Raw genomic sequence first — 15,331 nt, 5'->3', positions numbered from 1 at the left:
GCACACTATGACAGAGGTTGAGTGAGCCAAACCTGAGTGGCACTGCAACCTGTGTACTAGGTCATAATGCCCAGAGCAGGGAACTGGGCCCAGCCCTGTAGGGTCAGAGCTGCTGCTGCTGTGAATGAGTGACTGACAGAAAAAATCATGGGCAAATGGGAAAATCACACTAAAGGTGACTTTTTTTTCACCCACCATGACAAACCTGTAGCCCTACTTTTTCCCTATCCATTCTCATCAGGCAGGGATTTGTACTCATCATGGCAGGGGTGAGTGTTGGGGGATTTGAAGGAAGATGAAATTGAGTTTTACCTATGCATAAAGAGTGGTGATGGGGGAAAGCTCAAAGGTGTGTAGGGAGAAGCTGACTGGTGGGCAGTAAAGACTGGGAATGTTGGAGAACCAAAAGCAGGGATCATCATAATGATATAAATTACTAGGTCAACTATGTAGCCTGGGACCAAGTCATGAAAAGGCTTATAGATAGAGACAAGAAGCATATGTTGGATGTGCAGATAAGTAAAAGCATTGGAGAAACTCAAAGAGAAGACTGATGTGCTCAGAAGCAGGAAGATAATCCTAGAAGCAGCATTTTGAATGGACTTGAGGGGAACAAAGGTGCAGCAGTTAAGGCCAGGGAGGAGGAAGTTGCTGCAGAGAAGGTGCAAGATAAGGGCCTAGATGAGAATTTGATGGGGTAGAGAGAGAGAGAGAAAAGGTCAGTTTTTAGAAACATTCTTTACCACAAATTTAGACTCAGCCTACATGTGTGGATTTAAAAGATTTATGTGAATTAGAGATGATGTCCAGAGGGGAAAAGAGAGAGAGAGGAGAGGCTTTGGGGCAATTTATAAGACCTCTGATTTGGGAATGTTGCATTTAAATTGACGGCTGGACATCCACAAAGATGTCAGAAGGACAGGCTGAGATTTAAGTTTGTGCAGATGAAAGCAAGTCTGGAGTGGATATGAAGTCAAAGTTTTTTGTTTATGGATAAGATCATCCAGAGACAGAATGCAGAGGAAGAAGAGTGTAAAGGCTGGAGCTTTCTTGAACCCCCAACATTAGTTACAGGGCATATGAGGAGGACCCACCAAACAAAACACTGAAGAAATGATTAAAGAGGTAGGAAGAGAACTAAGGCAGAATAGTCTAAAAAGCTGAGGGAAGGTGAAATTTTAAAAGACAATGGCCAGCAGCATCAAAGTTAACCAGTAGGTCAAGGAGGACAAGGATGTAGCCATGTTATTTGGTTGCAAAGTGCTCAATAGACCCTTTGTTAAGTGTTGCTTCTGTGGAGTGTAAAGCTGGAAGTCAGACTGGAGAGGATCTAGGCTGGAATGGGAGGAAAGGAACTTCAGACAGTGGTTCTAGAAGGTGCATTCAAGGAATTTGGAAATGAACAAGAGAAGAGAGATTGGGTGATAATTTGAAAGGAAGCTACCATGAGTGAGTTGGTTTTTTTTTTTTTTAAGATGGGGGAGACCAAAGCATGCTTGTACAGAAAGGGGAAGGAAAAAATAGAGTAGGGGGTGAGGGAGGTCAGGAGACTGGAAGGAGCTGGAGGAGGAGGGAAGCAGGGGGTATGCAGTGGAAAAGGAGAGATGAGAAGGAGGAGGTTATGTCAGATTGTTTTCAACATTTCCTTTGAAGGCTGTGCAGAGATGGTGGGGGGGAAGGGACAGAAAAGGGAGGGTTAAGTAAAGATTCAAAGGTGGTTAAAAAAAAGACAGCTGGGATTGTGGGTGTGGGACTGAGTGAAGGTGGAGAAGTAGAGCTGTGTGACTAAAAGGATGGCAAAACAGAAAAGTGAATTAGTGGAAGTCTGTATGGTTGTGAGATATCCACCATAAGAGAAGGTGAGGACGAGGGCACTGAGAATGAAAGAGAAGTTCTGAATGTTGATGGGTAGGAAATCACAGAAGGATGGGGTTTCTGGGCAAGGCTGAGGGGGCAGATAGGTGGTAGTAAGGGAGAAGTAGTGGTGACCAGGGATGTGGAAGTCAGAGATGGAGAAATTGGAGAGAGAGCAGTTCTTGGTGAAGATAAGATCTAATGAGTGCAAAGGTTACTGCTTCTAAAGTGTTTTGAAGATGCAAAATTGCTAAATATTGTTATAGTAGTTTATGAACAGCTATTAAGATTAGCATTCTAATTTAGGTTGGAAGAGATGCTGCTATTCATGTGTGGGACACACAGACACTAAAATGTTTATCATTGCTGAAAGGCCAGCACCAAAGAGGAGTATGTGCACTGGATTTTTCAGGTAAGCAACAACCCACACACATCAGAATAAATTATTAAAATTAGTCATTTAGTCTAAAAAATTTCTTTTAGATAAAAGGACATTTTTTAATTAAGATCAATTTCACATAGGCTGTTTGAAAAGAGCAGGATTGTGTATGGAAATCAAATACATGGACTTTTTTTTTTTGCCCTGAAAATGGATTATTATTCTTCATGTGCTGCTCTCTACGTGGATTCCAAATGAGGGTGCATATGCGCACCATGCACTGGAGCCAGAACTGTTCATAGTAGTTTTCGTTGACTCACATGTGCATCGTGCATTGATCACATGACACTGAGGTTTTAAGAGGCTGTGTGCGTTGACCCCACTCCAGAGTCGGAACCCTCTGTTCCTCTGTGCTCTTAGCCAGCTACGAGTACTGCATTTGCCTTTCGTTGTACATAGTTCTTTCTAGTTAGATAGTTGTCCATTCGGTTGTAGGAGTTAATTAGGTTCTCCCTTGAGCTTTTTTCCCCTATTGGGAACTTCTCCTCCTCCTCCTCCCCAGCCCTGGGATTATACCCAGGGGCAGCAGGTTTGTAGAAATTTTGGTGGTGCCCAGAATGCCCAGAGCCCACCCTGCCCCGAACTCCACCCCCGACCTGCCTAAGGCTCTGCGAGGGAGTTTGGGTGGCTGGAGGAGGTCTGGGGTGCAGGCCCTGGGCTGGGGCAGGGGATTGGGGTGTAGGATGATTGAGAGGTTGGGCTCTGGGTTGGAGTCTGGGGTGCAGGCTCTGGGATGGAGTTTGGGTGTAGGCTCTGGGATGGGGCAAGGGGGTGAGGGGTGCAGGCTCTGGGAGGGAGTTTGGGTGTGGGAGGGGGTGCTGGCTGTGGAATGGAGTTTGGGTGTAGAGGGAGTTTGGGTGCAGGCTCTGGGAGGGAGTTTGGGTGCAGGAGGGGGTGTGTGGGGTGGGGGTACAGGCTCTGGGATGGAGTTTAGGTGCAGGATCTTAGCTGGGAGTGCAGGCTCTGAGAGGGAGTTTGGGGGCCGGAGGGGTGTGTGGGAAAGGGGTGAGGGTGCCAGCTCTGAGAGGGGGAGAGTGGGTGGGTTCTGGGGGGGAGGGGACTGCCATCACATGTGGCTTCCTTTCTCCCCTGCTGTAGCCTGCTGCCCCTCACCATAGCCTAACTGGGTGTGGGGATGGGGCTGCCCCTTACCCAGCGTGGGGCAGGAGTGGTAGCTGCTGGGGCGGGGGGTGGATCACAGGGTCAAACACTCACCAAAGCCCCAGCAGCTGAGATGAGTGAGGTCTCCCACCAGAAGCCCCCTCAGCATCTCCTCCCGGAGGGTGCTGTGGGGGCTGCCAAGCATGTGTGTGCCTGCTCCCTTCCTCCCCCTCCTGAGGTGCAGCAGCAGCAGCTGGCAGCGCAGACAGGCAAAGGAGAGGCACCGCTTTCATTCAGGGAGGGACACACAGGGGGGACGCTCCGGAGCCTGGGGAAGGCACACGGGTGGGGGGAGGCAGGGGCCGAGGCCCACTCCAGGCAGGGTCTGGGGAGAGATCCAGCTCCAAACGTTGGTGGAGCAGGGCCCCCGGCCCTGAATATTCCTGGAGCCCAGGCACCACAGGCCCATACAACTCGCCGTCCCTGACTATGCCCCAACAAGCCAGTTTCAAGAACTGTGCTTCGTGTCCTCACTCCTTTTCAGTGGGTGACTAACACACTCATTGCCTGTACTACCTGGATGAAGCCCACAGTTTCCCGCTGCTCCATCTGCTGCTCATTTCCATCTTGGACCTGAGCAGCTTGTGAACTTCACCTCCATAATTTTCTAATGGAGGAGGCAATGTGCCTATGTGCGCAACAGACTGGACCCAGCTCTGATGGAACCACCAGAGTGGTACCCAACACCGACGGTTAGTGCCTCACTGGGTCCCTCACGTGTGGCACCGGCCAGGGGCAGCGGGTTTGTATAATATTTGGTGGTGCCCAGAATGGGTCCAAGTCTTGCCTCCCCACTCACATGCCTAAGGCTCTGGGAGGGAGTTTGGGTGTAGGAGAGGGTTTGGGGTGCAGGCTCTGGGAGGAAGTTTGGGTACGGGAGAGGTGTGGACTCTGGGATGGAGTTTGGATGCTGGGTGCAGGCTCTGGGCTCGGTCAAGGGGTTGGGGTGCAGGAGGGGTGTGGGAGGGGGCTTGGGGTGTTTAAAAATAAAACAATTTTTAAAATAAAGAATTGTGACAAAGTTTCTTCTCTACCTTGGTGGGTCCTGCGCTTATTGGCGGATTTGCTCACCTCAGTGATCTTCCCCTCTGGTGAAACCCACAGTCTGGGTCAACTCCTCCTGTATCTGATCAGGAGTTGGGAGGTTTGGAGGGAACCTGGACCTGCCCTCTACTCTGGGTTCCAGCCCAGGGCCCTGTGGATAGCAGCTGTCTATAGTGCCTCCTGTAACAGCTGCATGACAGCTACAACTCCCTGGGCTACTTCCTCATGGCCTCTTCCAAATACCTTCTTTATCCTCACCACAGAACTTTCCTCCTGGTGTCTGATAATGCTTGTACTCCTCAATCCTCCAGCAGCACACCCTCTCACTCTCAGCTCCTTGCACCTCTTGCTCCCAGTTCCTCACACACGCACCTCACTGACTAACTGGAAGGCTTTTAACTAGTTTCAGCCAGTCCTTGATTGGCTTCAGGTGTCCCAGTCAATGTAGCTATCTCCACTGCCTTCTAGAAAGATCTTAATTGGCCCCAGGTGTCTAGATTAATCTGGAGCAACTGCCATTTGGTTACCATGGTACCAGGGATGTGTTTAGCCTGAGGCTAACATACCTGTTCCTCACTACTTTACTGTAGCCATCTGGCCTTGCCCCATCACATATTCCGCCCCCCCCCCCCGCTCAACACCATAGGGTTGGGCAACTTGGGACGCCAGGCACTGTGCTCGTGATAGACCATCAACGTTGCCGTGGTGGCATCCAACCCTGTGCTGTATTGCGGAACTGGAATGGTTGGAGGGATAAGAACCACCTGGTGACCCTTGCATGCTTTTCCTTATTTCTCTGCATCCACTGGAGGGGTGCATGGTCCGTCACAAGAGTAAATTGCTGGCCTAAGAGGTAATAACGCAGTGTCTCCATGGCCCATTTGACAGCAAGGCATTCTCTTTTGACTACTGCATACTTCTGTTCTCTTGGGAGCAGCTTTCTGCTTAGGTAGAGGATTGGGTGTTCTTCTCCAATCATTTGTGACAGAACCGCCCTCAACCCCACCTTGGAAGCATCTCTTTGTAAAATAAATTCCTTGGTAAAGTCCGGGGCTATGAATATGGGGTCATTACAGAGGGCCGTCCAAAGGTCTATGAATGCGTCGGTCCACTTCACCATGTCTGGACCTCGGGCCTTCACTAGGTCCATTAGAGGACTTGCCCTACTGGCGAAGTGGGGAATAAAACGTCGGTAGTAGCCTACCACGCCTACGAATGCACGGACCTGCTTCTTTCGGGTCGGCCAGGGCCAGTTTTGAATCACCTCTAGCTTATTAGTTTGGGGCTTCACTATACCCCTTCCTACAATATATCCCAGGTACCTAGCCTCTGCTAGTCCTATGGCGCATTTAGCAGGATTAGCGGTGAGGCCAGCCAGCCTTAAGGTGCGTACTGCCTCAACTTTCTCCAAGTGGGTTCCCCAGTCTGGTGTAGACATCATCTAGGTATGCAGCTGCGTAACTAGTATGGGGGCGCAGCAGCTTATCCATGAGGTGCTGGAATGTGGCCTGAGCCCCATGTAGCCCAAAAGGGAGGACGGTATACTGGAATAGCCCGTCCGAGGTGGAGAACGCTGTCTTTTCTTTAGCTTCTTTGGTCAGGAGAATCTGCCAATACCCTTTTGTCAGATCCAGCGTAGTCAAGAATCGGGCACTACCCAGTCGGTCAACCAGTTCGTTGTTGCGTGGTATGGGGTATGCATCAAATTGGGATACTTCATTCAGTCAGCGAAAGTCATTTCAGAATATCGTGGTACCGTCAGGTTTAGGCACTAGAACGATTGGACTGCACCACTAATTGTAGGATTCTTCAATAATGCCTAATTCTAACATTTTCTTTACTTCGGCCTTGATTTCTTCTCTTTTGGCTGCTGGAATTTGCTAGGGTCTCAGTGTTACCTTGGCTCCGGGGATCGTGCGGATATAGTGATAAGTCTCAGTCGTCCGCCCCGGTTTTGTAGAGAACACATCTCGGTTGCGATTAATCATGTCGGCTGCCTCGATCTTTTGGATTGGCGTCAAGTCGGGTGATATCCTCACTTGCTCGTGTAAGTTATCCTCCTGGGGAAGGGTCTCCTGAGTGACTAAGCATGCCTCTCGATCATGCCAAGGTTTTAGAAAATTGATGTGGTAAATTTGCTCTAGTTTCCTGCGGCCTGGCTGCCACACCTTATAGTTTACCTCTCCCACGGCTTCAGTCACTTCATGGGGTCCCTGCCACTGGGCCACCAGCTTGCTTTCTGCTGTGGGCACTAGGACCATTATTCGATCCCCTGGTTGGAACCATCAAAGCTTTGCTTGGTGGTTATAATGGGTTCATTGGGTCTCCTGTGCTTTCTCCAAGTGTGCCGTACAATGGGTGTAACTCGGGCTATCCAATCCCTCATCTGTAGTACATGCTCGACTATGTTCCTTCTGGGATTTGGCTCCTCTTCCCAGGCTTCTCTGTCTATATCCAATATGCCCCGGGGGTGGCGCCCGTATAGTAGTTCGAACGGAGAGAAACCTGTGGAGGCTTGTGGGACTTCCCGGATGGCGAACATGAGGTAAGGCAATAGGGTATCCCAATCTTTCCCATCCCGGCTCACCACTTTCCTGATCATGGCCTTGAGGGTCCTATTGAACCTTTCCACAAGGCCATCTGTTTGTGGATGGTATACAGGGGTCCGTAGGGCTTGTACATGGAGCAATGAACAGAGATCTTTCATCAACTTGGACACAAAAGGTGTCCCTTGATCAGTCAGTATCTCCTTGGGTAGCCCAACCTGGGAAAAAATCTGTACTAGCTCCTTAGCTATTGTCTTGGAAGCTGTGTTGCATAGGGGGACAGCTTCCGGGTATCAGGTTGCATAGTCTAGTACAACCAGCACATGTTGGTGGTCCCAAGTGGTCTTCTGTAGGGGCCCAATCAGATCCATGGCTATGCGTTCAAATGGTACTTCTATTATTGGAAGAGGTATCAAAGGGGCCCGCAAGTGTGGGTGAGGGCTATGTAGCTGACACTCTGGACAAGAGGTGCAGTATCGCCTGACATCTTCATATACTCCTGGCCAGAAGAACCTCCGCAGGATCCGGGCCTGGGTTTTCTCTACCCTAGGTGTCCTCCAAACAGGTGACTGTGGGTGAGGCTCAATATGGCTTTTTGATGTTTTCATGGCACCAGAAGTTGATGTATCTCCTGCTCCTGCATTTGCACCACACGGTACAGAGATCTTTCTTCACTATAAAGTAGGGTCCTGGACCCTGGACCTTCCCCTCCACTGGTATTTCATCTATCTCAGCCACCTCTTTCCTGACATTATCATATCTAGGGTCCTCTGCCTGGTCCCGCCTGAAAGTCTCTCTCCCAGGATTAACCTGCCTGAGCTCCCAGAGGCCGGCTTCTGCTTCTTCCAATGGCTCGTCGCCATCACAGCTGGGGCCAGCCTCCGGCTCACCTTCCGTGTTGGTAATTTCTCTGATGGCTGCTTGTGTCCATCTGCCTATTAGCACGGTCTTCTGGCCCTGGGTCAGGATCCGGGTTCCCAAGGCCTTCACGGCCTTCCTTTCTTTTTTTGTCTTCTGGGCCATTTGGGCGGCTGACAATAGATCCTGAGAAAACTCAGAAAACATTGGGGTTTGACATTCCCCCAATGATGAGTCGCTGCCAACAGGGTTCCCACCTCCCTCCAGCCTCTCCGGGGGGAGTATATTATCAAACCATAGATAGTCCCTCCCAATGACTACAGGATATGGGAGTTTAGGAAGTATGCCCACTGTCACCTCAATGGGGTTCCCCTGAACCTCTATCTCCACTGGGATGGTGGGGTAATGGCTCACGGCCCCATGCACTCATGTCACTGCTATGTGTTTGCCTTGTAGCAGCTGGCTACTTTTTACCAGCTTACCCGATATAAGGGTGATAGCACTCCCCAAGTCCACAAGCGCTGTAGTCTCTGCTCCATTTATCTTCACCAGCCTGGTGTAGTTATGCAGGGCTAATGCGATGCCCGCAAGGTGGATAAGGGAGCACGGGACCTCCCAATCCCCCAAGTTGCATTGCATAGGCTCCTCAGTGCTGGGACACTGTGCTGCTATGTGTCCCCACTCCCCACATGCATAACAACTATAATCGTTTCTAATCATTCTCCTATCATGTGGGTTAGGCGGTTTAGTCCCAGGGTTCCCCCCACTCAGGCCAATCCCTTCCTTCTGGGGTCTCCGCTGGTTTTCAGCCCCTCTCTTCCTCCGCCTAGGATTTCCCCAGGGGTTTGGCTGTCCCACCTTCCAGGGTTGGGGTTGGGTGTTTGCTATGAAAGGGGCTTTCCTTGGGTAGTCGGGTCACTTCCCTGGCTGTCATGCGTCTTTCTACCAGCGTGATCATCTCGTCATAGGTGGACGGATCGTTTTGGCCTACCCATTTGCAGAGATCTGGTGGCAGTGCCCTCATGTACCGGTCGATGACCAGAACCTCTAGTATCTCTTCTGAACTCTGGGACTCTGTTTGCAACCACTTTCGTGCGAGATGGATGAGGTCATACAACTGGGACTGTGGGGTTTTGTCTTCTTGGTACCTCCACTCGTGATACCACTGGGCCCGCACTGTGGTCGTTACCCCAGATCTGTCCAGGATCTCTGCTTTCAGCTGGGGGTCGTCTGCTGCAGCCTCTTCAGGCAGATCATGGTAGGCCGTCTGGGCCTCCCCACACAGGAATGGGGCAAGGATGCCAGACCACTGATCTCGAGGCCAGGCCTTCTGTAGGGCTGTCCTCTCAAAGGCCAGAAGGTATGCCTCTACATCATCCTCCTGCATCATTTTCTGCAGCCAATGGCTGGCCCGTATGAGCCGCATCCCATCATGGCCGCAGTTCAGCTCTGTAAGGATCTTCACCTGGTTTACCAGTTCCCTCAACATAGCTCAGTCTTGAGCAGCCTGGTCCATCAGCAGGTGATTAGTCTCTTGCTGCAGCCGCATTGCTTCTTGTTGGGCAGCTGCCTGGACATGGGTAGCCTGCTGCTGGGCCGCCATGGCTTGTATCAGTGCCCACACTACGTCATCCATTGTGGTGAAAAAAATAAACCCTCTCCCTTTTTTTTTTTTTTTTTAAATCACCCTCCTTCTTCCGCCGCACTGTGCACACCAAAATCCCACTCCTAACACCAGTTGTGACAAAGTTCCTCCTCTACCTTGGTGGGTCCTGCGCTTATTGGCGGATTTGCTCACCTCAGTGATCTTCCCCTCTGGTGGAACCCACAGTCTGGGTCAACTCCTCCTGTGTCTGATCAGGAGTTAGGAGGTTTGGAGGGAACCCGGGCCCGCCCTCTACTCTGGGTTCCAGCCCAGGGCCCTGTGGATAGCAGCTGTCTATAGTGCCTCCTGTAACAGCTGCATGACAGCTACAACTCCCTGGGCTACTTCCCCAGGGCCTCTTCCAAACACCTTCTTTATCCTCACCACAGAACCTTCCTCCTGGTGTCTGATAATGCTTGTACTCCTCAATCCTCCAGCAGCAGCAGCAGCAGCACACCCTCACCCTCTCAGCTCCTTGCGCCTCGTGCTCCCAGTTCCTCACATGTGCACCTCACTGTCTAACTGGGAGGCTTTTAACTAGTTTCAGCCAGTCCTTGATTGGCTTCAGGTGTCCCAATCAATGTAGCTATCTCCACTGCCTTCTAGAAGGATCTTAATTGGCCCCAGGTGTCTTGATTAACCTGGAGCAACTGCCATTTGGTTACCATGGTACCAGGGATTTGTTTAGCCTGAGGCTAACATACCTGTTCCTCACTTCTTTACTGTAGCCATCTGGCCACACAATGTATATTACACATCAAAGTTATAAAAAAATAAAAAGTGCATATTACCAAGAGCAGCCAGAGATGAAGTGGGCGGAGGGGATGTCCCCACTAGAGTTATCTCTCAGTTTAAGGGCCTGATTGAAACTGTAAGTCACAACAATCACATTTTCCTCAGTTCCATCCTCACACTAACAGCAGGAACCCCAGTGACTTCCAGAGGATGAATGAGGTTTGCAGGATATGAGATTAAGTTGGGAGTAAAGAAAGGAGTTTCCTTATTCTTAATCTTGATGCAGTATAGAAACATTGTGCCCAACAGCTTAGACAAGGCCCTGCCCCAAGGAATTTCAGTATATCGTTAAGTACAACTTGTAGTGGAAACTGAAACAGTTAAAAAAAAGAATGCTTTTACCCACACCCTCAGGCTGTCAGGGATTGAGTGAAAGGTAAATGGGTTTCAAGGAAGTCACAGCAGCGGCGGCGGCTCCAGGCACCAGCGCTCCAAGCGCGTGCCTGGGGCGGCAAGTCGCGGGGGGTGCCCTGCTGGTCCCTGCGAGAGCAGCAGTCAGGCAGCCTTCGGCGGCGCGCCTGCAGGAGGTCCGCTGGTCCCGCGGATTCAGCGACAATTCAGCGGTGGGTACGCTGAAGCCACAGGACCAGGGACCTCCCGCAGGCGCGCCACCGAAGGCTGCCTGACTGCCGTGCTTGAGACAGCAAAAAAGCTAGAGCCAGCCCTGCACAACAGGCAGGCAGACACCACCCACTGTGACTCCCATTCCCACTCCTGTTCAGATTGGGGGAGAGGGAAGGAGGCACATGGGGGAGCTGATCTCAGTCACACTCATTTATGTCTGATGCACTCGCCTCTCTGACTCTGGGGAGGCAGCAGCCCCCCTGGGACCAAGTGAGTGAAGCTTCTGAGCCAGGGGAGCAGGGAGGACAGGACTGTCAGCTGCTGATGGGTGGGAGGCACATCAACAGCTCCAGTGTTGTCATACCTCCCCCTCCAGAGGCAGCCTAGCCCTCCCCCTTGCCCTCAGTTCCCCTATGGGAAAGAAGTTGTTCCTTCCTTCCTCCCAGGGGTCCCAGGCTGACTCCAGCAAGTGGGGGAAGAAGGGAAAGAGTTTGGCAGGCAAACCCTGGCAGAAAACTGGGGAGGAGGGGCAATGTGACCCAGTGAATGCCCCTTCCCTCCATGTGTCAACTCTCTGCAGGGATGGGATAGGATGGAATGGACAGGATGGGAGCAGGCAGGCTGCAGCAGCGCCCTTGGTTTGCGTGGGAGCTAAATATGCAGAGCTAAATGTGCACTCCAGTCCTGCTGGCAGTGCCCTGGGAAAGAGCAAGCCCTTTCCTGGACAAGTGTGGCTCTTACTGGGGACGGGGAAGAAAAGAGGGGTGGACCCGGATCTGCTCTACACTAACATCCAACCAGATAGCAGGGCTACTCCAAGCATCCAGTCAGCCGGAACACAGAGACAAGCTGCACACACACTCCTTCAACACTCGCATCAACCGCAGCTGCCCATCCCAGATATCATGTCGGGACCCAGCATAGCCTGCCCCACCCACTCCCCATGGTTTCTACAGTAGGCCTTCTGTCCTGGAAGAGTGGGGAGCCCACCCTCCGCCCGCCCTGGACACCCACCCCTGCTGTTGCTCCCACCAGAGGAGTTACCTGAGAGTGAGTGACTCAAGCTGCAACTTGGATGTGTGTGTTGTTTTTTTCTCTCCCTCCCTGACCCTGGCTGGGCTGGCAGTAGCGCTTCCCTTCCTTAAACCCAGCTGGCTGGCCACAGGTAAAGTCACGTGGGACATATCAAATGTGCCCCCATCAGCACATAGCCCTGGGCAACTGCCCTTATTGCCCTGGTCAAAGGCTGGCCCTGGCAGCTGCCTCAGCCTGCCCCCTGATGCCGCTCCCTTGTAGTCATCAGCGGCCAGCAAGGGAGCACAGCATGGAGCTGCAGGGGGTAGCCACCCACTGCCTAGGGTAGGCAGGGACACTTAGGGGAGGAGACGCTTGGTGGAGGAGGTACGCTGGGGCGGCAGGCAGGGCCGAAGGATAGACCCACCCCTGAACTTTGGTGAAGCCAGGCCCCCAGGGCCCTGAATTTGCTGGAGCCCGGGCACGACGGGCCCATACAACTTGCCGCCCCAGCACCCACTGAAGCCCCACCCACCGAAGTCCTACTGCGTGCACAAGAAGCATGGACACAAGGGCAGCTCCCCACCTTTAAAATGCAGCTGTCATAACTATAAAGGGAAGGGTAACAGCCCTCCTGTGTACAATACTATAAAATCCCTCCTGGCCAGAGACACCAAAATCCTTTTACCTCTAAAGGGTTAAGAAGCTCAGGTAACCTGGCTGACACCTGACTCAAATGACCAATAAGGGGACAAGATACTTTCAAATCTTGGTGGGGGGAAGGTTTTTTGTTTGTGTGCTTTTTGTTTGGGGGTTGTTCGCTCTTGGGACTAAGAGGGACCAGACATCAATCCAGGCTCTCCAAATCTTTCTGAACCAGTCTCTCATATTTCAAACTTGTAAGTAACAGCCAGGCAAGGCGTGTTAGTTTTATCTTTGTTTTCTCAATTTGTAAATGTTCCTTTTGCTAAAGGGTTTACCTCTGTTTGCTGTAACTTTGAACCTAAGGCTAGAAGGGGTTCCTCTGGACTTTTTTAATCTGATTACCCTGTAAAGTTATTTTCCATCCTGATTTTACAGAGATGATTTTTACCTTTCTTTAGCCTTCTTTTTAAGAACCTGATTGATTTTTCCTTGTTTTAAGATCCAAGGAGGTTGGATCTGGACTCACCAGGAATTGGTGGGGGGGGGGGGAAGGAGGAGGAATGGTTAATTTCTCCTTGTTTTAAGATCCAAGGGTTTGGATCGGTGTTCACCAGGAACTTGGTGGAGAAGTCTCTCAAGGCTACTCAGGGAAGGGTTATAGTACTTGGGAGGAAAATATTCTGGAGGGGGAGGTAGACAGAGTTTCCCAAATAACTCCCAAATAACTCATAAATAATTTGGGTGGTGGCAGCAAAACCACATCTAAGCTTAGAGGTTCTCATACAGGTCCCCACATCTGTACCCTAGAGTTCAGAGTGGGGAAGGAACCTTGACAGCAGCATTGCCTCCCCAAGCCATGATAGGTCGGGCGAGAAGTCGTGCATTACTGCGGAAGATTCGGCTCCTGCTCCAGCTGCAAAGAGAGTACTCATGGAGCACCACTCCAAACACCACCATCTCATTCTTCCATTCCAGCACCAGGGTCCCCTACTTCATTCCCAGCACTGTTGACTCCACTGGGACCCTTGGGCAATGAACCTCTTGTGCTCCACCCTTCTCCACTCTTCCTCGTTGACCGTCCTCCAGGATCATGCCTAACACTGTTGGTTCTGCTGGTACCAACGGTTCCTCCTCTTCTGGACCCTTCAGAATCCAACCAGTCTTCTGACACAGACATGACCCTTTCCCTGGCCCGATCCTGCAGCCTGGAATCATGACACCAGTTCTACCCTCCGGGATATGATCTTGTGGTCAACCCATGGTTCCATTACCTTTGGGCACCGCTAATGCATGGAGATCCCTACTCCTGGCCTTACTGGCTCTCATGGGACCCCTACCACCATTTCAGTATGCATTGCCCATATGGCCTGTCTTCTGCCCATACTGCCACCTTCCAGGAGGAACCCCTGGGTGCACCCACTCCGTCAGCACCGCTGGTCTCAGCTGCACCATCAGAACCAGCAGTCCCTACAGGCACTTTGTCGTCATTGGATGATGCCCTTATTCCACCTTCCCTCTCACCACCAGATGACCATACACAATTGATGGCTGCTGCACTCAGTCTCATAGTAGAGGATGTTCAAGACTCCCAGGACCAATTCCTGGACATCCTTCAACTTCCCAGACTCTTGTACCACCATACCAATACATGGCACCATCTTACAGCCAGTCCAAGCATTATGGCACATCAGTGTCCTGCACCCCCACACCAAATCAGGTGGAATGCTGATACTTTGTCCCCTCTAAGGGCACTGACTTCCTTTTTACCCACCTAACTCTCTGGTTGTCCACGCTGCCTCTGAATGCACCTGTCTGCAACACTTCAAGTCTACTCCTCCAGACTGCACTGCTATAAAACTGAACTTGCGAGGCTGCAAAGTGTATTCCTCTGTGGGGTTACAGTTCCACATTGCCAGTTACCAGGATATTCTTGCTAAATATGACTCCCTGTCGTACTCCACACTGGTGGACTTTCAAGACTTCCATTCACCGGACAAAGAGCAAGATTTACAATGCCTGCTAGACAAGAGCAAACTGGTAGCCAGTCACTCTTTGGGCCACTGTTGATGCCATAGACACTGCATCTCGCTCCTTGGTATCTGACATAGTACTCCACCACGACTCGTGGCTCCAGTCTAGCAACTTTCCCAAAGAGGTGCAGACAACCCTCGAGGACCTCCTCTTCGACAATCACAAATTATTCTGTGATAAAACAGACGAGTCCCTTCACTCCCTTAAATACTCCCAAGCTACCTTCCATTCCCTGGGCATCTATACTCCAGCCCCTACCTGTTGACAACAATGCTTGTCCTTCTGTCCTCACTCCCGGGCCACTTACCAGTCACACCACTTGACCAATCTTGCCGCCACCTTCACTCCCAATGTTCTTGACATTTTTTTCCACTGCCTCCGCCACCTCCACCTCTCACTGGCCATCTAAGCAATCTTTTTTACTCTTCCCTCAAGATCTGCGAACCCTCCTTAGTCTTTCCAGCCACACTGAAAGTCATCTTCAGGGGTCATCTTGCCCTCTTTGCCTGCAACTGGGGCAGGATCACCGCTGATCGATGGGTGCTGGACATCACCCACCAGGGCTTTCATTATCGAATTCCTTTCCTTCCCTCCTTTCCACCTGCCTGGTGGCCATCCTCCAGACCCTTCCAAAGATGGTCTCCACAAAGATGCCACCACCCTCCTCCGAAAAGGTGCCATAGAACCTGTCCCATGATGCTACCACAGCCATAGCTTCTAGTCTTCCTATTTCCT

General features: G+C 51.3%; 1 protein-coding gene across 1 annotated transcript in view; it reads left to right on the top strand.

The window, feature by feature from the left end:
- EML6 (EMAP like 6) overlaps positions 1-15,331 on the top strand; it is a 374,873-nt gene that overhangs the window by 214,632 nt on the left and 144,910 nt on the right. The window contains exon 16 of the mRNA XM_039531367.1: positions 2,161-2,266. Coding sequence (XP_039387301.1) covers positions 2,161-2,266 — 106 coding nt within the window. The remainder of the gene's footprint in view (positions 1-2,160; positions 2,267-15,331) is intronic.

This window comes from Mauremys reevesii, linkage group 3 (assembly GCF_016161935.1).
Source record: "Mauremys reevesii isolate NIE-2019 linkage group 3, ASM1616193v1, whole genome shotgun sequence".
Taxonomy (NCBI): Eukaryota; Metazoa; Chordata; order Testudines; family Geoemydidae; genus Mauremys; species Mauremys reevesii.
This window is presented reverse-complemented; position numbering and strand designations above follow the sequence as displayed.